The sequence below is a fragment of the Cetorhinus maximus genome, chromosome 6 (genome assembly GCF_964194155.1).
Source record: "Cetorhinus maximus chromosome 6, sCetMax3.hap1.1, whole genome shotgun sequence".
In the NCBI taxonomy this organism is placed as follows: domain Eukaryota; kingdom Metazoa; phylum Chordata; class Chondrichthyes; order Lamniformes; family Cetorhinidae; genus Cetorhinus; species Cetorhinus maximus.
The window spans coordinates 90786195-90804836 of record NC_135884.1 but is presented as its reverse complement, the minus strand read 5'-3'; the positions used below and the strand labels follow the sequence as shown (position 1 = coordinate 90804836).

General features: G+C 47.9%; 2 protein-coding genes across 5 annotated transcripts in view; both read left to right on the top strand.

Annotated features, from left to right (window-relative positions):
• The window catches only part of LOC144681901 (uncharacterized), a 304508-nt gene extending 290738 nt beyond the window's left edge, over window positions 1-13770 (top strand). Inside the window, exon 47 of the mRNA XM_078544030.1 lies at window positions 11861-13770. Within this exon, the coding sequence (XP_078400156.1) occupies window positions 11861-12064 (204 nt within the window). The 3' untranslated portion in view covers window positions 12065-13770. The remainder of the gene's footprint in view (window positions 1-11860) is intronic.
• Window positions 13771-16826: 3056 nt separating this feature from the next.
• Window positions 16827-18642, top strand: part of kifc3 (kinesin family member C3) — a 52559-nt gene continuing 50743 nt past the window's right edge. For 3 of the 4 annotated variants that reach the window (XM_078544036.1, XM_078544032.1, XM_078544035.1), the window contains exon 1: window positions 16827-16925. The gene's annotated coding sequence lies outside the window, so the exon portion shown is untranslated. Of the gene's footprint in view, window positions 16926-16992; window positions 17626-18642 lie in introns of those variants that run through there. The other variant, XM_078544034.1, reaches the window with a different exon arrangement.

Genomic DNA, 18642 nt, shown 5'->3' with positions numbered 1-18642 from the left:
TAGTGTACTAGTCTGAAATGGGCTCCTGATAAAGTGGAGACCATTATACTGTCTGTTTATTGTGAGCTGTTTTAATTCTTCTGTCATAGACCAATTCCATCACTTGGGTGTTGGAATCCTGGTGTCAAGTTTCTCTAAGGAAACGACAAAGTGCAAGGGCTGCTTTGCCTTTACAAATAATCGCAAGGTGACGAATTGCATTAGGCATTGGAGACGTCAAAGACTAAGGGAAAATTGTGTTTCGTGACTTCAGCCGGTACTGCTAGTCACTGTGCACTGTGCCAATTGTACTGGGACTCCAGTCTGAATATCTCAAGATGCCTGATAGGGTAGTGTAGTGTTTATGTTACTGGATGAGTAGTCGGGGGAACATTATTCAAATCCCATCATGGTAGTTTAGAATTTGAATCCAAATTTTAAAATTCTACAAATAAAATGATGGTATCAGTAAAGGTGACCATGAAGTAGTCAAATTGTTGTAGAAGTGATTTCACTGATGTCCTTTAGGGAAGCAAAGCTGCTGTCCATAGCTGTTCTGGCTTAAATGTGACTCCAGTCCCACACCAATGTGGTTGCTTTTTGAAGTGGCCTGGTGGGCTACTTAGTTTTATTAAACTGCTACCAATGGCCAGCACCTTCCCTGGCCCCAAACCTGCACTTCCCTCATAATTTATTAACTCACAGAATGGTTACAGCATAGAAGGGGGCCATTCAGCCCTTTGTGCCTGCGCTGGCTTTCCGAAGGAGCAATTTACCTAGTTGCACTCCCTGGCCTTCTCCTCTTAGCCTTGCACATTCTTCCTTTTCAGAAATTAATCCAATTTCCTCTTAAATGCCACAATTGAACCTGTCTCCACCACTCTGTCAGGCAGTGCATTCCAGAGCCCAAACACTCACTGCGTGAAAACATTTTTCCTTATGTCACCATTGTTTCTTTTGCCAATTATCTTAAATCTGTGCCCTCTTGTTTTCAATCCTTCCACCAATGGGAACAGTTTTTCTCTATTCTGCCAGACCCTCAAAATTGTGTATACTTGTAACAAATCTCTTCTCAACCTTCTTTTCTTCAAGGAACACAGTACAATCTCTCCAATCTATCTACATAACTGAAGTTCCCTGTCCCTGAAACCATTTTCATGAATCTTTTCTGCACTCTTTCTTATACCTTCATATCTTTCCTAAAGTGTGGCATCCAGAACTGGACGCAATACTCCAGTTGAGGCCGGACCAATGTTATATACAAATTTAACATATCCTCCTTGCTTTTGTACTCTATGTCCCTACTAATAAAGCCCAGGATGCTGTATGCTTTATTAACCTGTCCTGCCAACTTCACTGATTTATGCAGATATGCACCTGGACCCCTCTGTCCCTGCACCTCCTTTAAAATTGCTCCCTTTAATTTATATTGTCTTTGTATTCTTCCTACCAAAGTGAATCACTTCACATTTCTCTGCATTAAATTTCATCTGCCACTTGTCCGCCCATTCCACAAGCCTGTATATGTCCTTTCGAAGTTCTACACTATCGTCCCCACAGTCACAATGGTCCCAAGTTTCATATCATCCACAAATTTTGAAATTGTGCCACAAATTTTAAGATTGCACACCAAGGTCTAGGTCATTAATATATATCAGGAAGAGCAGGGGTCCGAACACCGACCTCTGGGGAACTCCACTAAAATCTTCCTCCAGTCTGAAAAACATCCATTAACTGCTACTGTTTCCTGTCACTCAGCCAATTACGTATCCATGTCGCTACCGTCCCTTTTATTCCATGGGCCTGAACTTCCTTGGAGTGGCAGTCAGCATCAGATTGCCACTCCATGCTCAAATACTTACCTCAATTTATTTTCGCTGCTATCTCGTCCAACCTTCTTTTTGGGGGCACTACCTGTGGTAAACCAGGTAAGTTTAAAGGTCCACTGACATTTAAAGGTTTTTGACAGGCCAGGGAGAAGGTAAGTGTCTAATGTAAGTGGATAGGATTTGGGGGTTGGGAGGGGTTGGAGGTCAGGGGGAATCAGAGGTCGGGAGGGGTTGGCAGTCAGGAGGGTCAGAGGTCAGGGAGTTGGAGGTCAGGGGTCGGAGGTCAGTGGGGGAGGGGTTGAGCCTCAGATCGGGTCAGGCCGGGGCTGTGGGATAGTGGGATGGACAGTGTTGGGTTTCAGGGGAGGGTGTCGGGCCTCAGATGGGGGGTGATGTTGGGCCTCGGTGGGGGGGGGTGGCTGGTGTCAGGCCTTGGGGTGGGGTCAGGCCTCGGGGTGGGGGTGTGGTGTATCAGGCCTCAGAGAGGGTTGGGGCAGGGCCTCAGGCCTCGGGGTGGGGGCGGGCCTCGGTGCGGGGGAGGGTGTCAGGCCTCGGAGGGGTTTGGGGCTTCGGGTTGGATCCGGTTGAGCCCGGGAGTGGAGGGTGGAGGTGAGATTCGGGCCGAGTGGAGTAATCCTGAGCTGGCGGGGGGATTCCCGTAAGGCGGGTGTGGGTGGGGTGGGGTGGGGGTAGTCATGGGGTGGTAGGAGACTCCTGTGGGGTTTGGGAAGGTGTGGGAGCCCCATGGGGAATAGTCAGGGAGTGGGAGAAGTTTCCTTGGGGCAGGGGTATGGGGGTACTCCCGTGGGAAGGGTAGACAGGGGGGTGGAGGGAGTTCCCTGCGGGGGTGAGGGTTGGGGGACCTAATGGGGTGGGTAATTAGGGGAGGGCGTTTTCTAGGGGGTCAGGGGCGTGCAGGGAGTCCCACTGGGGGGGTCAATCTGTGTCAGTAAAATAGTTACCCAGAAATTAGAAGTGATTTTAATCCTAACTTTTTCTGGGTAACTCTTGGTGTAACACAGTTGAAACCATCCAAAGTTTGCAATTTAAATCACGTTTTCAGTGGTTCCCAGTGCAGGGCAATTGTACAAGGAAAGTTCACACTTCTGGGCAATTGCTGTGCAAACCTTACTTGTGAACCTCTGAAGGGGATTCCCTAGCGTATCTTTGGGGTACCCCCCCTCCCCCCCCAAACCGACGCTGGGGAGCTCAGAAGTTACAGCCTCATGAGTTACAACCTTGCTCACAAATCTGTTTTGTGGCACTTTATCAGATGCCTTTTGAAAACCTGCGTACATCACAACAACCACATTACCTTCAACACAAAAACAGAAAATGCTGGAAAAACTCAGGTGGTCTGACAGCATCTGTGGAGAGAAAGACAGAGTTAACATTTCGAGTCCGTATGACTCTTCTTCAGGGACAGAATTTTCCTGTTGGAGTGCAGGGGCAGGCCCCACACGCCGACACATAAAACGACGCACGGCAATATCGGGCGAGCGTCCCAATGTCACACCGCGGCCTCGTGATATTTCGGTGGGCAGGCATGCGATGATCTCCAATGCACGCCTACCACTAATTAACGGGCCACTTAAGGCCCTTGAGGCACCAATTGATGGCGAGTTTTCGGGGCTTGTGCGATCTTTAGGTTGTCACTCGGGCACAATGGGCAGCTGTGTAGGACACATTTGTATAAACCCCATCCACGGGTGCGATAAGAGGGATCAGTGAGGCTGCGAATGAGCTCGGTCAGATATTTAATTTGGAAAGTTACTGATACTTGCCTGTGTGAGCAGAAATACTTCAAAACTCATATCAGCTGCTTGGACAGGACTCACAACCTTCAGGTCAGCACTCTACAGTGAAGATCCTTTTTTGGGCCTGCAGGTTTCAGGAAGCCTTCCCTTAGCCTGGGAATGGGAGCTGTGCTCTCCACTGGAGGCACCTCCTCTGAGGAGGAAGGGAAGGCCAGAAGGCGGAGGAGGCCAGAAGTGCACATTCAGCCTCCAGGTGATCCACCTTTGGGAGGACAGGCGCAGGCACAAGGGGTGCAGAGCCAACAGGAAGTCCAAGGTGGAAGGGGCTGCAAAAGATTCCACTATCCTCCTGCCAGGGTATACTGGCGGCGAAGCAGCTACCTCAATATGTCTGAGGTGCAGTGCTGAAGGAGGCTTCGTCTCTCAAGGGAGACAGTCAACTCTGTCAGATGATAGGCCCTGACTGTGTGGGTGGACACTCCATGCCAGCAGCCCTGAAGGTCACAGCTGCCCTCAACTTCTATGCCATGAGGCTCATTGCTTTGGCGATGGTCCTCGTGGACTCCTCCACCACAAAGACCAAGCCAAGCATAGCCTCATGTATCTCTGCCGGATCCTCCCGCACACCCTGCTGGACTTCCAGCATTTGCTGCCTCACAGACGACTCCAGAGGCACATCCTGAACCACCGACTGAGCGTATGCCTGGTCTCCTGAAGTCCTCCGACTGCTGGCACCATGGGCACTCTTTGTCTCCGCCAGCTCCTCCAGCGACTGTGAAGTACCCTTACCGCTGTGCCCTGGGACACTAGCCGATGATCTAATTCCCACTGAGGCTCTAGTATCTGCGTTGGTGCCTGCCTGACAGAGATGGTGTGACGCTGGTGGGTCAGAGACTTCCCGGCCCTGCTCCGCTGATGCTGAAAGGAAGAACGAGGACATTTGATCAGTTAACGCGGAGACAATGTCAACGTGCATCCCTGTCCCCCGGATCTTTATGCGCTGATCCTTCCATAAGCAATGGTCAAGCCATGTTGCAAATTTCAATCACTGAACATTCAGCAGTGTCATGGCTGCTAGAACACTAATGGTGACCACAGTGCTGGGCAAACATACCTGCCTGTGGCACCCCAGCCTCACCGACACCGGTGGACTTGGGTGCATGGTGCCTCTCCAGGGGCCTCCTGCTCGAACCTGCTAATGATGGCCAGCTGGGCCAGCCCTCCGCTAGTCCTCAATCGCTCGGCAGCATTATGAGCATTCTTCTCGTGAAAAGGAGGAAAGAGCAGTGATTAGTGCAACTTGTACCTGGAATCTCTTCACTGCCGTCCCACCCCAACCAGACTGGAACATTGCAGGGCTCCAGTGCCTCCTCACCTCACAGCTGCCGCACACAAAGAAGCCAGGCCTATCCTCCCCCCTTGGCCAAATGCAGCCTACATCACATTTGGCACCACACGGTCTAACCCTGCAAAGCAAGGAGGCGCAAGCACGTGGAACGCAAAGGGAACCAGATGGATCAGTGCCCCGCCACCTGGAAGCTCCCCTCCCAGCATGTCATCACCCTGACTTTGACATGTTTTGCAGTTGCAGCATTGCGCCTAGGTGTAGATCCTCTGGGTTGCCCCCAAAACAGTAATGTGGGTGTCACTGTACCACATGCTGTGGGTGCAGAACCCATCTCATCACCACCCTCTCACGGTGATCTCGGCATGGGCAATATCTGCTGGTCCACCCAGCAAATGACACATGCCATCAACGATTCAGTGCATTAACTGCACTCAGAGTTGGGGGTGGGGGGTGGGCGGCCAGGGGGAAAGCCTACCTGCTGGGTTAAGTGACCAATGCCAACATGGTACCCACCCTTCCCAAGCGCAAGAAATCGTTGAAATGCTTGCGGCATTGGATCCAGATGCATCGCACCACATCGGGGGAGCTCACTATCTCCGCCACCTCCTCTCAGGCACGTTTGGTCATGTGGGGGTCCTCCTGCACCCGTCCTTGGGAATGAGGACCTCCCGCCGTGTTGCCACCTCCTCGAGGAGAGCAGCAAGGCAATCGTCTGAAAAACGAGGGGCACAGTGCATCCCTGCCCTACCCTCCTGCCTGGCCTGCTCACCAGCAGCGCTCTGGAGAGTCCTTCTGCTGGCCATGTTTGACAACCTTTGCAAGGAGCTCTTTTAAACAGGCCGCTGGGTCGCCATTGGACCCAGAGGTCATAGCAATCCCACCGCTGCCCGTCCACTCACGCTGTCCTTGGGAGCTGTGTTTCATACTGGGTGGGCATTAATTGACCCACCCGTGTAAAATGGTGGCGCGAAACTGATCACAGACAGCAATTGGGTCCGTGCCTGTGCCCGCAAGGCCCGCCCAACGGGCAGAAAATTCAGCTCCAGAGCTCTGAAGAAGAGTCATACGGACTTGAAACATTAACTCTGTCTTTCTCTCCGCAGATGCTGTCAGACCTGCTGAGTTTTTCCAGCACTTTCTGTTTTTGTTTCAGATTTCCAGCATCCGCAGTATTTTGCTTTTACCTTCATCAACCCTCTCTGTTCCCTCCTCAAAAAACTGCAGCAAGTTAGTTAATCACAATTTTCCTTTAACAAATCCATGCTAGTTTTCCTTAATTAACCCAGATTCACCCAAGTGACTATTAATTTTGTCCCAAGTTATCATTTCTAGAAGCTTCACCACCACTGAGGTTAAGCTGGCCTGTAGTTGCTGGGCTTATCTTTATACCCTTTCTTGAACAAGAGTGTAACATTAGCAGTTCTCCAGTTCTTTGGCACCCCCTAAGACTAAGGAAGACTAGAAAATTATGGCCAGTGCCTCCATAATTTCCACTCTCCCTTCCCTCAGTATCCTAGGATGCATCTCATCCAGTCCTGGTGTCTAATCAACTTTAAAAATAGACAGCCTGTCCAATACCTCCTTCTTATCAATTTTAAAACCTTCAAGTGTCTGAATTATTTCCACTTTCAACATGGCCTGGGCAGCATCTTCTTGCTTGGTAAAGACAGATGCAAAGTATTCATTTAACACCTCGGCTATGCCCTGTGCCTCCATGTTAAAATCTCTATTTTTGTCCCTTATAGGCCCCAATCCCCCTTTTACAAGTTATATGCTTATAGAAGACTTTTGAGTTTCATTTTATGTTAGCTGCCAGTCTCTTTTCATACTCTCTCTTTGCTTCTCCTATTTGCTTTTTCACTTCCCATCTGAACCTTCTATATTCAGCCTGGTTCTTGGTTGTATTATCTACCTGAACACTTTTATTTCTTTATCTTAAACCCTATCTCATTCATTATCCAATGAGCTCTGAATTTGATGCCCAACCTTTCCCCTTCATGGGAATATACCTTGACTGTGCCCAAACTATCTCTTCTCTAAAGTTAGTCCATTCTTCAACTTCTGTTTTGCCTGCCAACCTTTGATTCCAGTTTATCTGGCCCAGATCCATTCTTACTCCATTGAAGTTAGCTTTTCCCCAGTTAATTATTCTTACTCTGGATTGTTCCTTGTCCTTTTCTATAGCCATCCTAAACCTTATGATATAATGATCAGTGTCTCCGAAAGGATCCCCTACTGACACCTGATCCATCTGGCCCACTTCATTCTCAAGAACCAGGTCTAGCACTGCCTCCTTTCTCGACATACAAAAGTGACCCTGTCTCAAAATCTGTTCAGCTGTTTAAATTTTTTCTTTGTACTTTTAGATGATATCCTCTCCTATTTACTACACTGTTCCTATAAGCTGTTATGTAACTACAATGCCCTCCCCAACCATGGAAACAGAGTGGTGGGATCTTTGGATGAAGAAAAAATGCTCTTCCTTTTCAAATAGTCATGCAGTTGCATTCTAAATGATGTCTAGGGGTGGAATTTTCTGTGCGCGTTGGCGGTGAGGGTGTTTGGCGGTGGGGGTGTTTGGCGGCGGGGGTGTTTGGCGGCATGAGCGGAAAATATGGTGAGGAGGCCAAAAATCAGTTTCACAACGTCATGAAACCAGTTTGCAATTGTCTGCTCTGCCCATCGATGGCAGGTCACGTTTCCCACCATTGGACGTCGGGAACTTCATTGGGAACATCTGCATATCGTTATAAGTCCAGCTTGCTGGAATCATCCTCCCACACTGAATCATCCGAGCAATCACACTGACGTGTTTCACAAAAGCATATATAAGGCGTGCAGCTGGTGAGATGCACTTCGAGGGGAACTCAGAGGTGAGTGCACAGTAACGTGGCGCAGCACTTGTGAGGGTTGCCTGTTGTTCCTCAAGATTGAGACACCACGCATTCAGGTGAGGGCACAGACAAGTCGCTTTTTCCAGGGTGGCTGACAGTGCAGTGCCAAGGCAAGGGCTGCCCTTTGGTTGAGGCGAGTTGGGGGGTCAAGGACTACACTGCAGCTGAGTCGAGTTGGGGGGCAAGGGTTGCACTACAGTTGAAATGACTTCTGGGGGGCAAGGGCTGCTCTACGGTTGATGGTAGTGCACAAGCACACGCGGTGTGGGGTAGGGAAGCAGCCACGCATTAGGGAAACCTTATATAAAGTGACCATTTCTCTACAGTTGAGGCAGTTCAGATGCAGCCACATTGATATGCTTGGAGTGGGGCCTCTAGCTTATTTGTCCACTGCAGAGGCATGAAAGTGCCACCAAGTGCTCCAGAGCTCCTCATCCCTCGGGCACAGACTGTAAACTAATGAGTGTTTTAGTGGATTGCAGAACAATTGGATGACTGGGCACATTGTACAAGCTCCTTGCTAAAGCTGGCCGTGGAGTAGTCACTGGTGGAGGTGCTCACAGCCCCTTGCAATGTCATCATCCCAGTTTGGACCAGTCTCCCCCATGGTTCAAGCTCACAGTGCAGCCTTGCAGTGTGGGTTAGGAGAATGCCTGCACCTGAACTGAGAGCACAGCATGCAGTCCAATGCGTAAAGCTGCTGCCAATCAGTCGAGTTGGGTGGGTCAGAATTAGGTGGGGTCTCAGGCAGCCATGCTGCGCACTGAACTCTGGCCATCCAAGTGGTGGCCAGCACTCTCTGGAATGCATTAAGGGGCCTTCAGACTTAACCAAGAGAGGTTCTTAGGACACCCAAGCTAACCCACACATCTCTATCTTTCATCCTGCAGAAGGAGTACATCAGGAGCATGGAGCCCGGTGACCTAGCTGTATGCCTCCTGGCTTACATAGAGCAGAGATGAAGGATAAGAAAGCATCAGAGGCGCCTGGCTGGGCAGAGGGAGGAGCAGCACCCTCAGGAAAAAGGGGTGGCTGGGGCTCCCACACACACCGCTGAAGAGCCACATCGAGCCGGCACTGGTTGATGCCTAGCTAGACCCAGGGTCTATAGATGCCACCATTCATTCCTGCAGATGACCGAGAACCAGTGTCACCGAAGACTGCATGTCTAGGGAACTGGTCAGTCACATCTGCCACCTGCTGCAGAATTTGGCACAATGGGAGCATAGAGGGCATCCACTTCCTGTGGCCCTGAAAGTGACCACGGCGCTCAAATTGTATGTGGCCTCTTTCAGGCCTCCACAGGTGACCTCTGTGGGATATCACAAGCCTCCAACCACAAATGCATCCATGAGGTCACAGATGCCATCTTTGCGCAGGCACACAATTTTGTGCATTTAGCCTGGGACCAGGAAAGCCAGGATGCAAGAGCACTGGGACTTGCCCAGATCCCAGGTTTTCCACAGGTGCAGGGTGCCATCGACTGCACTCATGTGCACTCAGATCTCCTGGCAACAAGCAGCCAACTATGTCAACCACAAGGGCTTCCACTTGCTGAATGTTCAGCTGGTGCGCAACCACCACAAACGCATCCTGCAGGTCAGCGCATGATTCCCAGGGAATGTCCATGTCTCCTACATTCTCAGTCAGTCTCAGATCCTGGCGTCTTCCAGGGTCCACAGAGGCTGCAGGGACAGCTGCTCAAGGACAAGGGCTACCCACAGAGGACGTGGCTGATGACACCCATGCGATGCAGCCTCAGACTGCAGCAACATGACTCATGCTGCATCTCGCACCTTGGTGGAACAAACCATTGGGATGCTGAAAATGAGGTTCCAGCACCTGGACCAGTGTGGCGGAGCCCTGCAATATAGTCCATAGAGGGTGTCATGCATCATCGTCACCTGCTGTGCCCCTTACAAACTGGTGCTGCAATGGGGTGAGGAGCAGCTGAATGTCTCCTCCGATGAGGAGGACATCGATGGGGATGAGGATGAGGAGGTTCTTGAAGGTGAGGATGTCAGCGAAGAGGCCATCGTACTGGCCAGATGAGGCAGGCGTGCTTGAGAGGCCCTCATAGCTGCTAGATTCATGGAGGATGAATACAACGTGCAGTGAGGAGACACTATAGATCCTCACATTGCACCTGTGAACATTTCACTCCAATCTGGCTGATGGCAGTGTACAGGAGGTGCAGTGGAGGCCCTAATATTCGCTCGATTCCAGGTGGATTATGATGACATGCAGTGAGGACCCTCCATAGATCTTCACTTAGCCTCTATGAATGTCTGACTCCTGTCTGGCTGAGGGCAGCTCGCTTGTGCTCTGTGATCAGGGTCATACCATGGAGATGCAGCCATGAAACTTTAAATGCACCTGATCCATTGTCAGCCTTCGGCACCTGAGCCCTTCAGGAGCACAGCGTCACCGGTCACAGATGTTGAAGAGATGGGGGCCAGCCCCACCTCAAAGGTGCTGAGAGCACACAGAGAGAATGACAGAACTCTGTGACGCTTGTCCATGACATTCTGGCAGCAACGACAAGCACCGTTGAGGTACAGGCATCGGTAATGTTTCCAGGGAGTGTGAGGCCGGACCATCACTTTGATCTTAAGGCTGCACAAAGCACAGGGAAGAGGCCATGGACTGAGACATCTGCCTTTATCTTGTGCAGTAAGGTTTCACATCTGAGTGACACAAACACTGCTCATCAGAACAAGGAGCCATAGGCAGGAAGACATTCTTGGGAGTTTATTTACAATAGTGAACATTATGTACAAGTGAGTAACACCTATGCCCAGGCTGTGCAACTACATCTTCTTAACCTTCCTGGCCCTTCCTAGTCTTGGTTCTCCCCCAACTTCCATAGTGGAGGTGGAGGCAGCCTGTGATGACCTTGATGGACGTTCTCTGGAGGGCCAAGACCTGGAGGGCCCCGGCCTGCTTTTGGGGTCCTACTCTGTGGCAGTAGCACCCTCCTTGACCTGTGGAGGGAGCTGCTAAGGTCACAGGATGAGGGGATTTGGATGGGCAAGACACTCCTGGAGTCACCTGGGTGGATGGCCCCAGGGTGTGCGACTGCTGATTCTCCTTCCTATGAGTGCCCAAGAGCCCTTGGCTGACTCCTTGAGGAAAAGGGGAAGCTGGAGTGAGATCGAGCACCCCGCACTCCTCTCATGTTGACACTGCTGGAGGTCAACTATGGCATTAGCGACGGAGTTCTTGCCTTTCGGGTCATGTCTTCTTTGCAGCAGTCCTGGGCTAGAAGCACTGAGGGGTGTGCGTGTGGCTGCACCTTTAATATGGCGCCCAGCGTGATGAAAGTGGCAAAGTGACAAGTGGCAGGCGAATCAAAGTGGCATGTTTCCCGAGAATGCATGATTTAAAAGGGTGGGATTGGGATGATACGGCGTGAAAAGCTGCCATTGCGGCCGGTGGGTAAAACGTTCTTTTTCCCGCCCAATACCACACTGAATGCAAATCTGGGACAATTCCGCCCTAAAGGTGCAAGTCATTTGGAGTGCACCAAAATCAGCAGCCCACCCATCCCCCATATCCCCCGGCTTGGGGGTGGGCAGGATGGCGGTGGGATGGCTGGGCACCCACCCTATTTTACATGCCTCCCTCCCACCCACGGAAAACTTGCCCGCCGGGGGCTTGTAAAATTCAGCCTTCAGTTAGATTTAGACACAGTCTCTTGTTCTCCCAAAGTAACAAATAGCAAGAGCTTTGTTTCTGTCTTTGATACAAAATGTATAAAATATACAGTCTTCCTGTTTCTAATGGCATCTCTCTGTTTCAACGTTGTCTCAGCAACGCTTCTTTGCTCTTCCTAAACTATAACTTTACTCAGGAGTGTCATTGCGATCAAAGATAGAATCGACAGTCTAAACCAATTCTTCATACATCTTTAATCTGTGTTGAAAATATTGTAAAAACATCCCTATTCATACGCTCAGCTCTCAATTGTGTAATGGGAATCTGTGCTGTTTATTATTCATGTTACTCTTACATTATTGACTTTCTTTCTTTCTCACCCAACCCTGTACCTAGCCAATTCCAGTGCCTCCTTCCTCCCCTGTCCATCGCCGGTCACCCGTTCCAGTAGAAAAGGAGGTGGAGGATGATGAAGAGGTTGTTTCAGCATCAGCGGATTACTCTGTCCTGATCAGAATGAGTCCCTCTCACCACGAGCATAAGGAACAAATCCTGTCTGTAGAGATTCCAAGTGAAGAAGAAAAGGAATCGGAAAAGTAATACTGCTTTGGATTTGTGTTTTGCGCTGTTAATAGTAGCTGTTAAAAACTGAGCTTGAGATGTCACGTTAAGATGCATTCACTAACAGAGTTAGGCTCACAGTGCCGCTGCATCCAAAATTAAAAGACTTGCAATTATAAAACGTCTTTCACAACCTCAGATGTCTCCAAGTGCTTTACAGACAATTAAGTACTTAAGTAGCCACTGATGTAATGTAGGAAACACAACAGTTATTTTGTGCACAGCAAGCTCCCACAAATAGCTAATGTATTTTAGGTGTTGGTTAGTGCTATGTGTGTTAGAAAAATCAAGAACTGCAACCTTGTCAATTGGTAAACTGGTCACATATCTTAACAAGGAAAACCAAACTGTGTCTGTGCAGGAACCAGTTCCAGGAAAGTGTTTACAGAAATTACTGTGGAGCACAGTGTTCCAGACAGTGAAGGTATCAAGGGATCAGCAAATATATACTATGCCAGCACTCATACATACAGCTCACCTAGACAAATGCAACCACTCATAAATACAGCTCACGTGCATGGACATGGCACTTACACAGTCCATTCACACACAAACATATATAAGTATTGTACACTATGCATAATAGACATGAAAGACACATATACTCATAAAACATACAGGAACAATCCTATCCATGGTGGTAGCAGTGAAAAAATACTTGGTACTTAGTAATATGCCCACACACCTAAACATGTACTGTACCACACTGAGTCTAGATCGAGAATACTGACATACATATTTCATATGAAGTCATTAATGTAGATAACACACACATTATATTAAGCGTGTACATTAATTATACTCAATCTCTCACTCACTATGGCTGTTGTAGTTGTACAAAAATTGTATTACAAACCTGAACATCTTTCACTTTCTAGATGTCCTATGATCAGCCTCGTCTTTCTTCAGAAATGAGGTTGCCATCATGATGGGCCTTTGAAATTGGCATTTTCACTGCAAAATGAAAATGTATGATTTATCCCTTGCATGCTAACTGGGGGAAAGCCAGGGAGGAAGGAAAGAGGATCCTGCCCAAATCCCCCTTCCCCACCCCAATACCCCTACCATCCCAAAGAGTAACACTCAGATGTCTGCTTTAATCTCTTTCAACAAGAGAACTCTCTACCATACACCACTTGAAGGGGAAATTCAACAAATCAATTTAAGTTGTATTGTGCAACTGTCATTGCCATCCCCACAGCCATCCAGAATGGCACATCATGGGTGGAACCATTACTGATGGAATTTCAAAGTCTTGGGTGGATAATGGCAAATCCAAGTGGCCCTTGAACCAATGCTTTGCCCACAAAGCAATTCAGTAAACAGCCTATCTGGTCCACAGTAAGGAAGGAACTTGCACAGTCTCAAATGTAGCATGGGCAAAATTCTTCGCACGTCTTCATTCACATATGCACAATTTCAGATTTACTGTAACACACATACTCATACAACTAATCCAAAACATATTATCAAAAATCTATGAAAGAAGCCTGAGAAATAGGCTCAGTGTGCATGGAATTAGTCATGTGGGATTATTAGATATTATCCAGTTCTTACTGCAATTAGTGATTGAAGCTGAATTTGTGAAAGAGCCTTTTAGTGAGCTGTTGCTGTACTTAACTAAGTATACTCCTGTATTGTAACATATTTACAATTAAACTGATTATACAAAGCGCTTGATTTTTAAAAAATATTTCTAGAAACTTAATTTATTACTATTGTAATGATCCAGATTTGAATTCCTAGTGACTGGCTCAAAGGATCACATGACAAGATTCCATGTTTTAAGACTTTTACTGTAACCAACTAAAATGAATATTGACTAAACATTACTTAGTAGGCAACTAATACACTAAGCTACAGAAAAGATATCCCCGTTAACTTCCCAATGCTACTGAAAATCCCACACTGCGTTTTATACGTTACACCACACTCTCTGCATAATTGTAGCCTTTACAGGAACCAGTTCAAAATTACTCCGTTTCCAACAGACTTGCTTCTCCCCATTTCGCTGAGTCACAACGTCCAGACTACTACTCCCGGCCATGCCAAGGTGAAACTTCCAGTGTCCTTAAATCTCTGCAGGTCCTGTCTTTGACCAGAGAATGAGCTCCCACCTGCATCCTGCCTGGTGGCTAACTGAGAACAGTCATTTCCCCTACTGTTTGCACCAGCTGTTGTTTCCCTGTCTCTCTCTTTCTCCAGGACTCTCTCTCTCTGTCCAGAATCTCTTAAGTTTGCACAACGCAAAGCTAGCTGCTCCTTTTTTATGTCCAGCTGTAAAGCTGGCATTTGGTTTTCAGTAAGACTTAACCTGGGCCCTGGTACCCATGGCAACCTGTTCACATTGGCTTATCATCAGGCACTAGTAGGAGGTCAGATGCTCCATTTTACATTGAATTAAAAGAAACAGTTTAAAACATAACCATCTTCTAACACTTTACACTCGTAACACTATTGAAAGGAACAGTATATAGCATTTGAGATGACTGACTAAAAGACCACTATCTGCATGAAAAGTGTTTGCCAAACCTTTTCATTATTTGGGGCCAGTCAGCAGCTGTGTATGTTTTTATCTTGTCCATGATGCCACATTCAATCAATGGCACTTACAATATCACTGCTGTGCTTGTAAAATCAAGAATGCTTTCCCTGAAGACCTCGTACAAAAGACGTTGCCCGTTTTTAAAAAGAGCTGCTCTTTCCCATGGTCTGGATTTGTGAAATTGTGCAGATACTGCTCACAAAAATGGTGTTATACTGCAGCTCATCCATTCTGACAACACATGCTGCTTCACACGTTCTGAGAAAGAGAAGTGTCAGATTGATGAAAAAGAAGAACAAAGACAGAAGTAATTCCCCAATTTTGATTCCAACCAGGGAGTGGATAGTCCTTTCCCAAAAGATGGGGAGTTGCCAACATGGCAGGCCCATTCCCAGAAGGGAATGCTGAACTATCTCTCAATAACCACTATGGGGTAGGACAAAGAGAAGCTATTTGGCAGTCACTGCCTATGTTCCCCCTCCTCATCCCACCTAGCCAGATGACTCTAAGCTAAGAATATTTAAAATAGTTGAGTCTACAGGAGATAATTCTCTTGCTGCAATTATACAGGGCCTTGGTGAGACCACACCTGGAATATTGTGTGCAGTTTTGGTCTCCTTATCTGAGGAAGGATGTTCTTGCTATGGAGGGAGTGCAGCGAAGGTTTACCAGACTGATTCCTGGGATGGCGGGACTGACATATGAGGAAAGATTGAGTCGGTTAGGATTATATTCTCTGGAGTTCAGAAGAATGAGGGGGGATCTCATAGAAACCCATAAAATTCTAACAAGACTAGACACAGTAGATGCAGGAAGGATGTTCCCGATGGTGGGGAAGTCCAGAACCAGGGGTCACAGTTTGAGGATACGGGGTAGACCATTTAGGACTGAGATGAGGAAAAATTTCTTCACCCAGAGAGTGGTGAGCCTGTGGAATTCGCTACCACAGAAAGTAGTTGAGGCCAAAGCACTTTATGTTTTCAAGAAAGAGTTTGATATAGCTCTTGGGCGAAAGGGATCAAAGGATATATGGAGAAAGCGGGAGCAGGCTATTGAGTTGGATGATCAGCCATGATCATAATGAATGGCGGAGCAAATTCAAATGGCCTACTCCTCCTATTTTCTATGTTTCTATAATGCATCTGTTGCAACTATTGGGGGGACAGAAAAAAATCTTCAAAGCAGGTCTAATTCACGTAGAATCCCTGCTTTGTATTTGTCCTATATTAACATTTTTACTGTTGAATTTCCCGTGCCCATATTTTACCCTTGTATTTGACCTCTATTTGTTTTGGCCTTGTATTTGCCCTGCACTTGTGACTCACCCTTGTATTTGCCCTTTGTCCATGTTACATGTTACACCCTTGTAATTTTTTTTCATGTGATGTGGGCATCGCTGGCAAGGCCAGTGTTTGTTGCCCATCCTCAAATGCCCTTGATTTGAGTGGCTTACTAGGCCACTTCAGAGAGTAATTAAGAGTCAACCACATTGCTGTGGGTCTGAAGTCACATGTAGGCCAGACCAGGTAAGAACAGCAGATTTCCCTCCCTAAAGGACATTAGTGAACCAGACAATCAATCGCAATGGTTTCATGGTCACTATCACCGAGACCAGCTTTTAATTCCAGATTTTATTAATCAGATCTAAATTCCACCAGCCACCATGCCGGGATCCGAACACATGTACCCAGAGCATTAGTCTGGGTCTCTGCATTACTAGTCTAGCGACACCACCACTAAGCAACCATCTCCCCCCATTTGCCCTGTGCCTGTGTTTTGCCCTTGTATTTGCCCTGTGTTCATATTATACTCTTGTATTTGTCCTGTTTCTGTGTTTTACCCTTGTATTTGCCCTGTCTACATGTTATACCCTTGTATTTGCCTGTGTTTGTGTTTTACCCTTGTATTTGCCCTGTGTCTGGTTTACCCTTCTATTTGCCTGGTACCTATGGTTTACCCTGGTATTTGCCCTGTGTTCAGATTTTACCCTTGTATTTGCCTTGTGCCCATGTTTTGCCCTTGTATTTGCCCTTGCATTCTTTTCCTTATTGTCTTGTTTTAATTTCGAATTCGTGAAACTTTTCCCGTTTTTATCATCGCCCCGCCCACTCGCTGAGTAACCCACCATTCGCTCTACGGCGGGAGGCCGGGCCTGATTGGTGCAATGTCGCTGTCAGTCACGGGAAGGGTGTCGCTGGCCCGGGGTTGAGTGCGACGGCTGGAGATTCGCTTCCAGCCCGAGCCCGCGGGGCCAGCGGGGTCGGGAGAAGCAGCAGCAGCAGCGAGAGGCGCACGGTGAGTATGACCCTCCTCCCTGAAGAGGGAGGCAGTGCTGGGTAGAAGACATCTAATTGGCGGAATGTGGCCACGATTGCTGCACCTTCTCCCGGTGTCAGCCCAAGGGGCGCAGCGCAGGGGGGCTACTCCCCGGCCCCTTCATTTTAGGGGGATATCTCCAAGGGTTGAGTTTAGGGGGTGTGAATTGGGTCAGTTCGCGCTGGAAATGTGAGACAGCCCCTGTCTACCCGTTACCTATACTGCAGAGTGCCTCCCCATGTAGGAGACCAGAGAAAAGGTGCTGTTTGTGTTTAAAACCCTGCAGTGGCCTCCAGGTGCCAAAAAATGACAACAAGGCGGCAGAGAAACCAGCTGCGTTAGCCCCAAAAAAATCAATTGTCAACAGACAGATTTAATCTGGAGCACCTGACCTGAGAGCCAAGGCATATTCACCAGAAGGACAACGAAATGGTTTCGTTTCAACACGCACGTCCTGTTTAAGTTACCAATTCTCCCTGTGTTTTGGCCCAGGGAGGATGGTCAGGGGATGTCAGGCTTTGATTTCCCTCTTCCATCCTCCCGGGTATGAGAGGCTTTCTCCGCCCCCCCCATTTGTTTTGGTGACTTCGTCCATGGATCAGATCTGCCAACCGTCAGCGAAGTGAGGAATGAACCCAACTGCGACCCAAACCTGCATTGTAGCTCTGTGGACTTATAGGTACGATTTATTTTTAATTATATTTTTTGCAATGGGTTAGGAACCTCTTTGCCAATTAATTTGTTCTGCCTCTGGTTTGATGTGTTTTTTGATGTTGAGTGGAGGCATTTGTCTCGTTTCTCATGTCTCAGGGGTTGTAATATCTGCTACTCAGGTTGTTTCTTTTGATTGTATGTGTGGCTTTTTTATTGTACGTCAGTATTTTTCAGTTACAGACTACTATACAGCCTGTTCCCCTAGCAACAGCATCTCTCCAGTGTCATTCTGCACACCTGTATAATTCCAGTGCTCTACACAATGTGACCCTTTCAGCATAGCAGTAGGACTCGGATGAATTTGAGCCTGAAATGTGGGGTTTATGGGTGTCTCTATTTTGTTGCCACTTGGATAGTCTACATTTCTTTGTCTAAGATGGTCTGCAACAGAAAATCATAGCAGATCTCTCCTGCTCTACTATTTGTCAAAGGTAGTGGATCAAAGGTGAGTAAATGGAATTGAGGGATAGATCAGCTGCGATCTGATTCAGAGGAGGAGCAGGATTGATGACCTGCCCTTTTTCCTATATTATGTGCATTAACTATTTTATTGTACACAATGTATGCTGCTGCATTAAAAGATTTCCTGCCATGGTTGGACTCGTGCTTGGAGCAATATGAATTTGAAGGTTTAAGCAGGTTTTTTTTTGTCTTGGGTTTGGGTGGATTGGGAAAAGGAAAGGGCCCTGCCCATTTGTGATCTTGTTAGTTAGGATGGTTGTGCTTGCCTGTGTGGGAGGGAGCGCTTTACCTCTAGGTTGGTGGTGCTGTCAGTATTTTAGGGGTGTGGGGATGGATTGGCTGTTGGACAAGAGTGTTTGCCAAGGTGTAGCTGTCCAGATGTAGTAAGTATCCAGGTGTTCCTAGGGTAACCAGATGTTCAACAAATTCTGCTCTACATACAAGCCGACCCACCCACCTCCCTTCTGGTTATGTGTTCTCGTGCTCAGGAAAAGATCGGTTATGCAGCCAGGAAATTCGG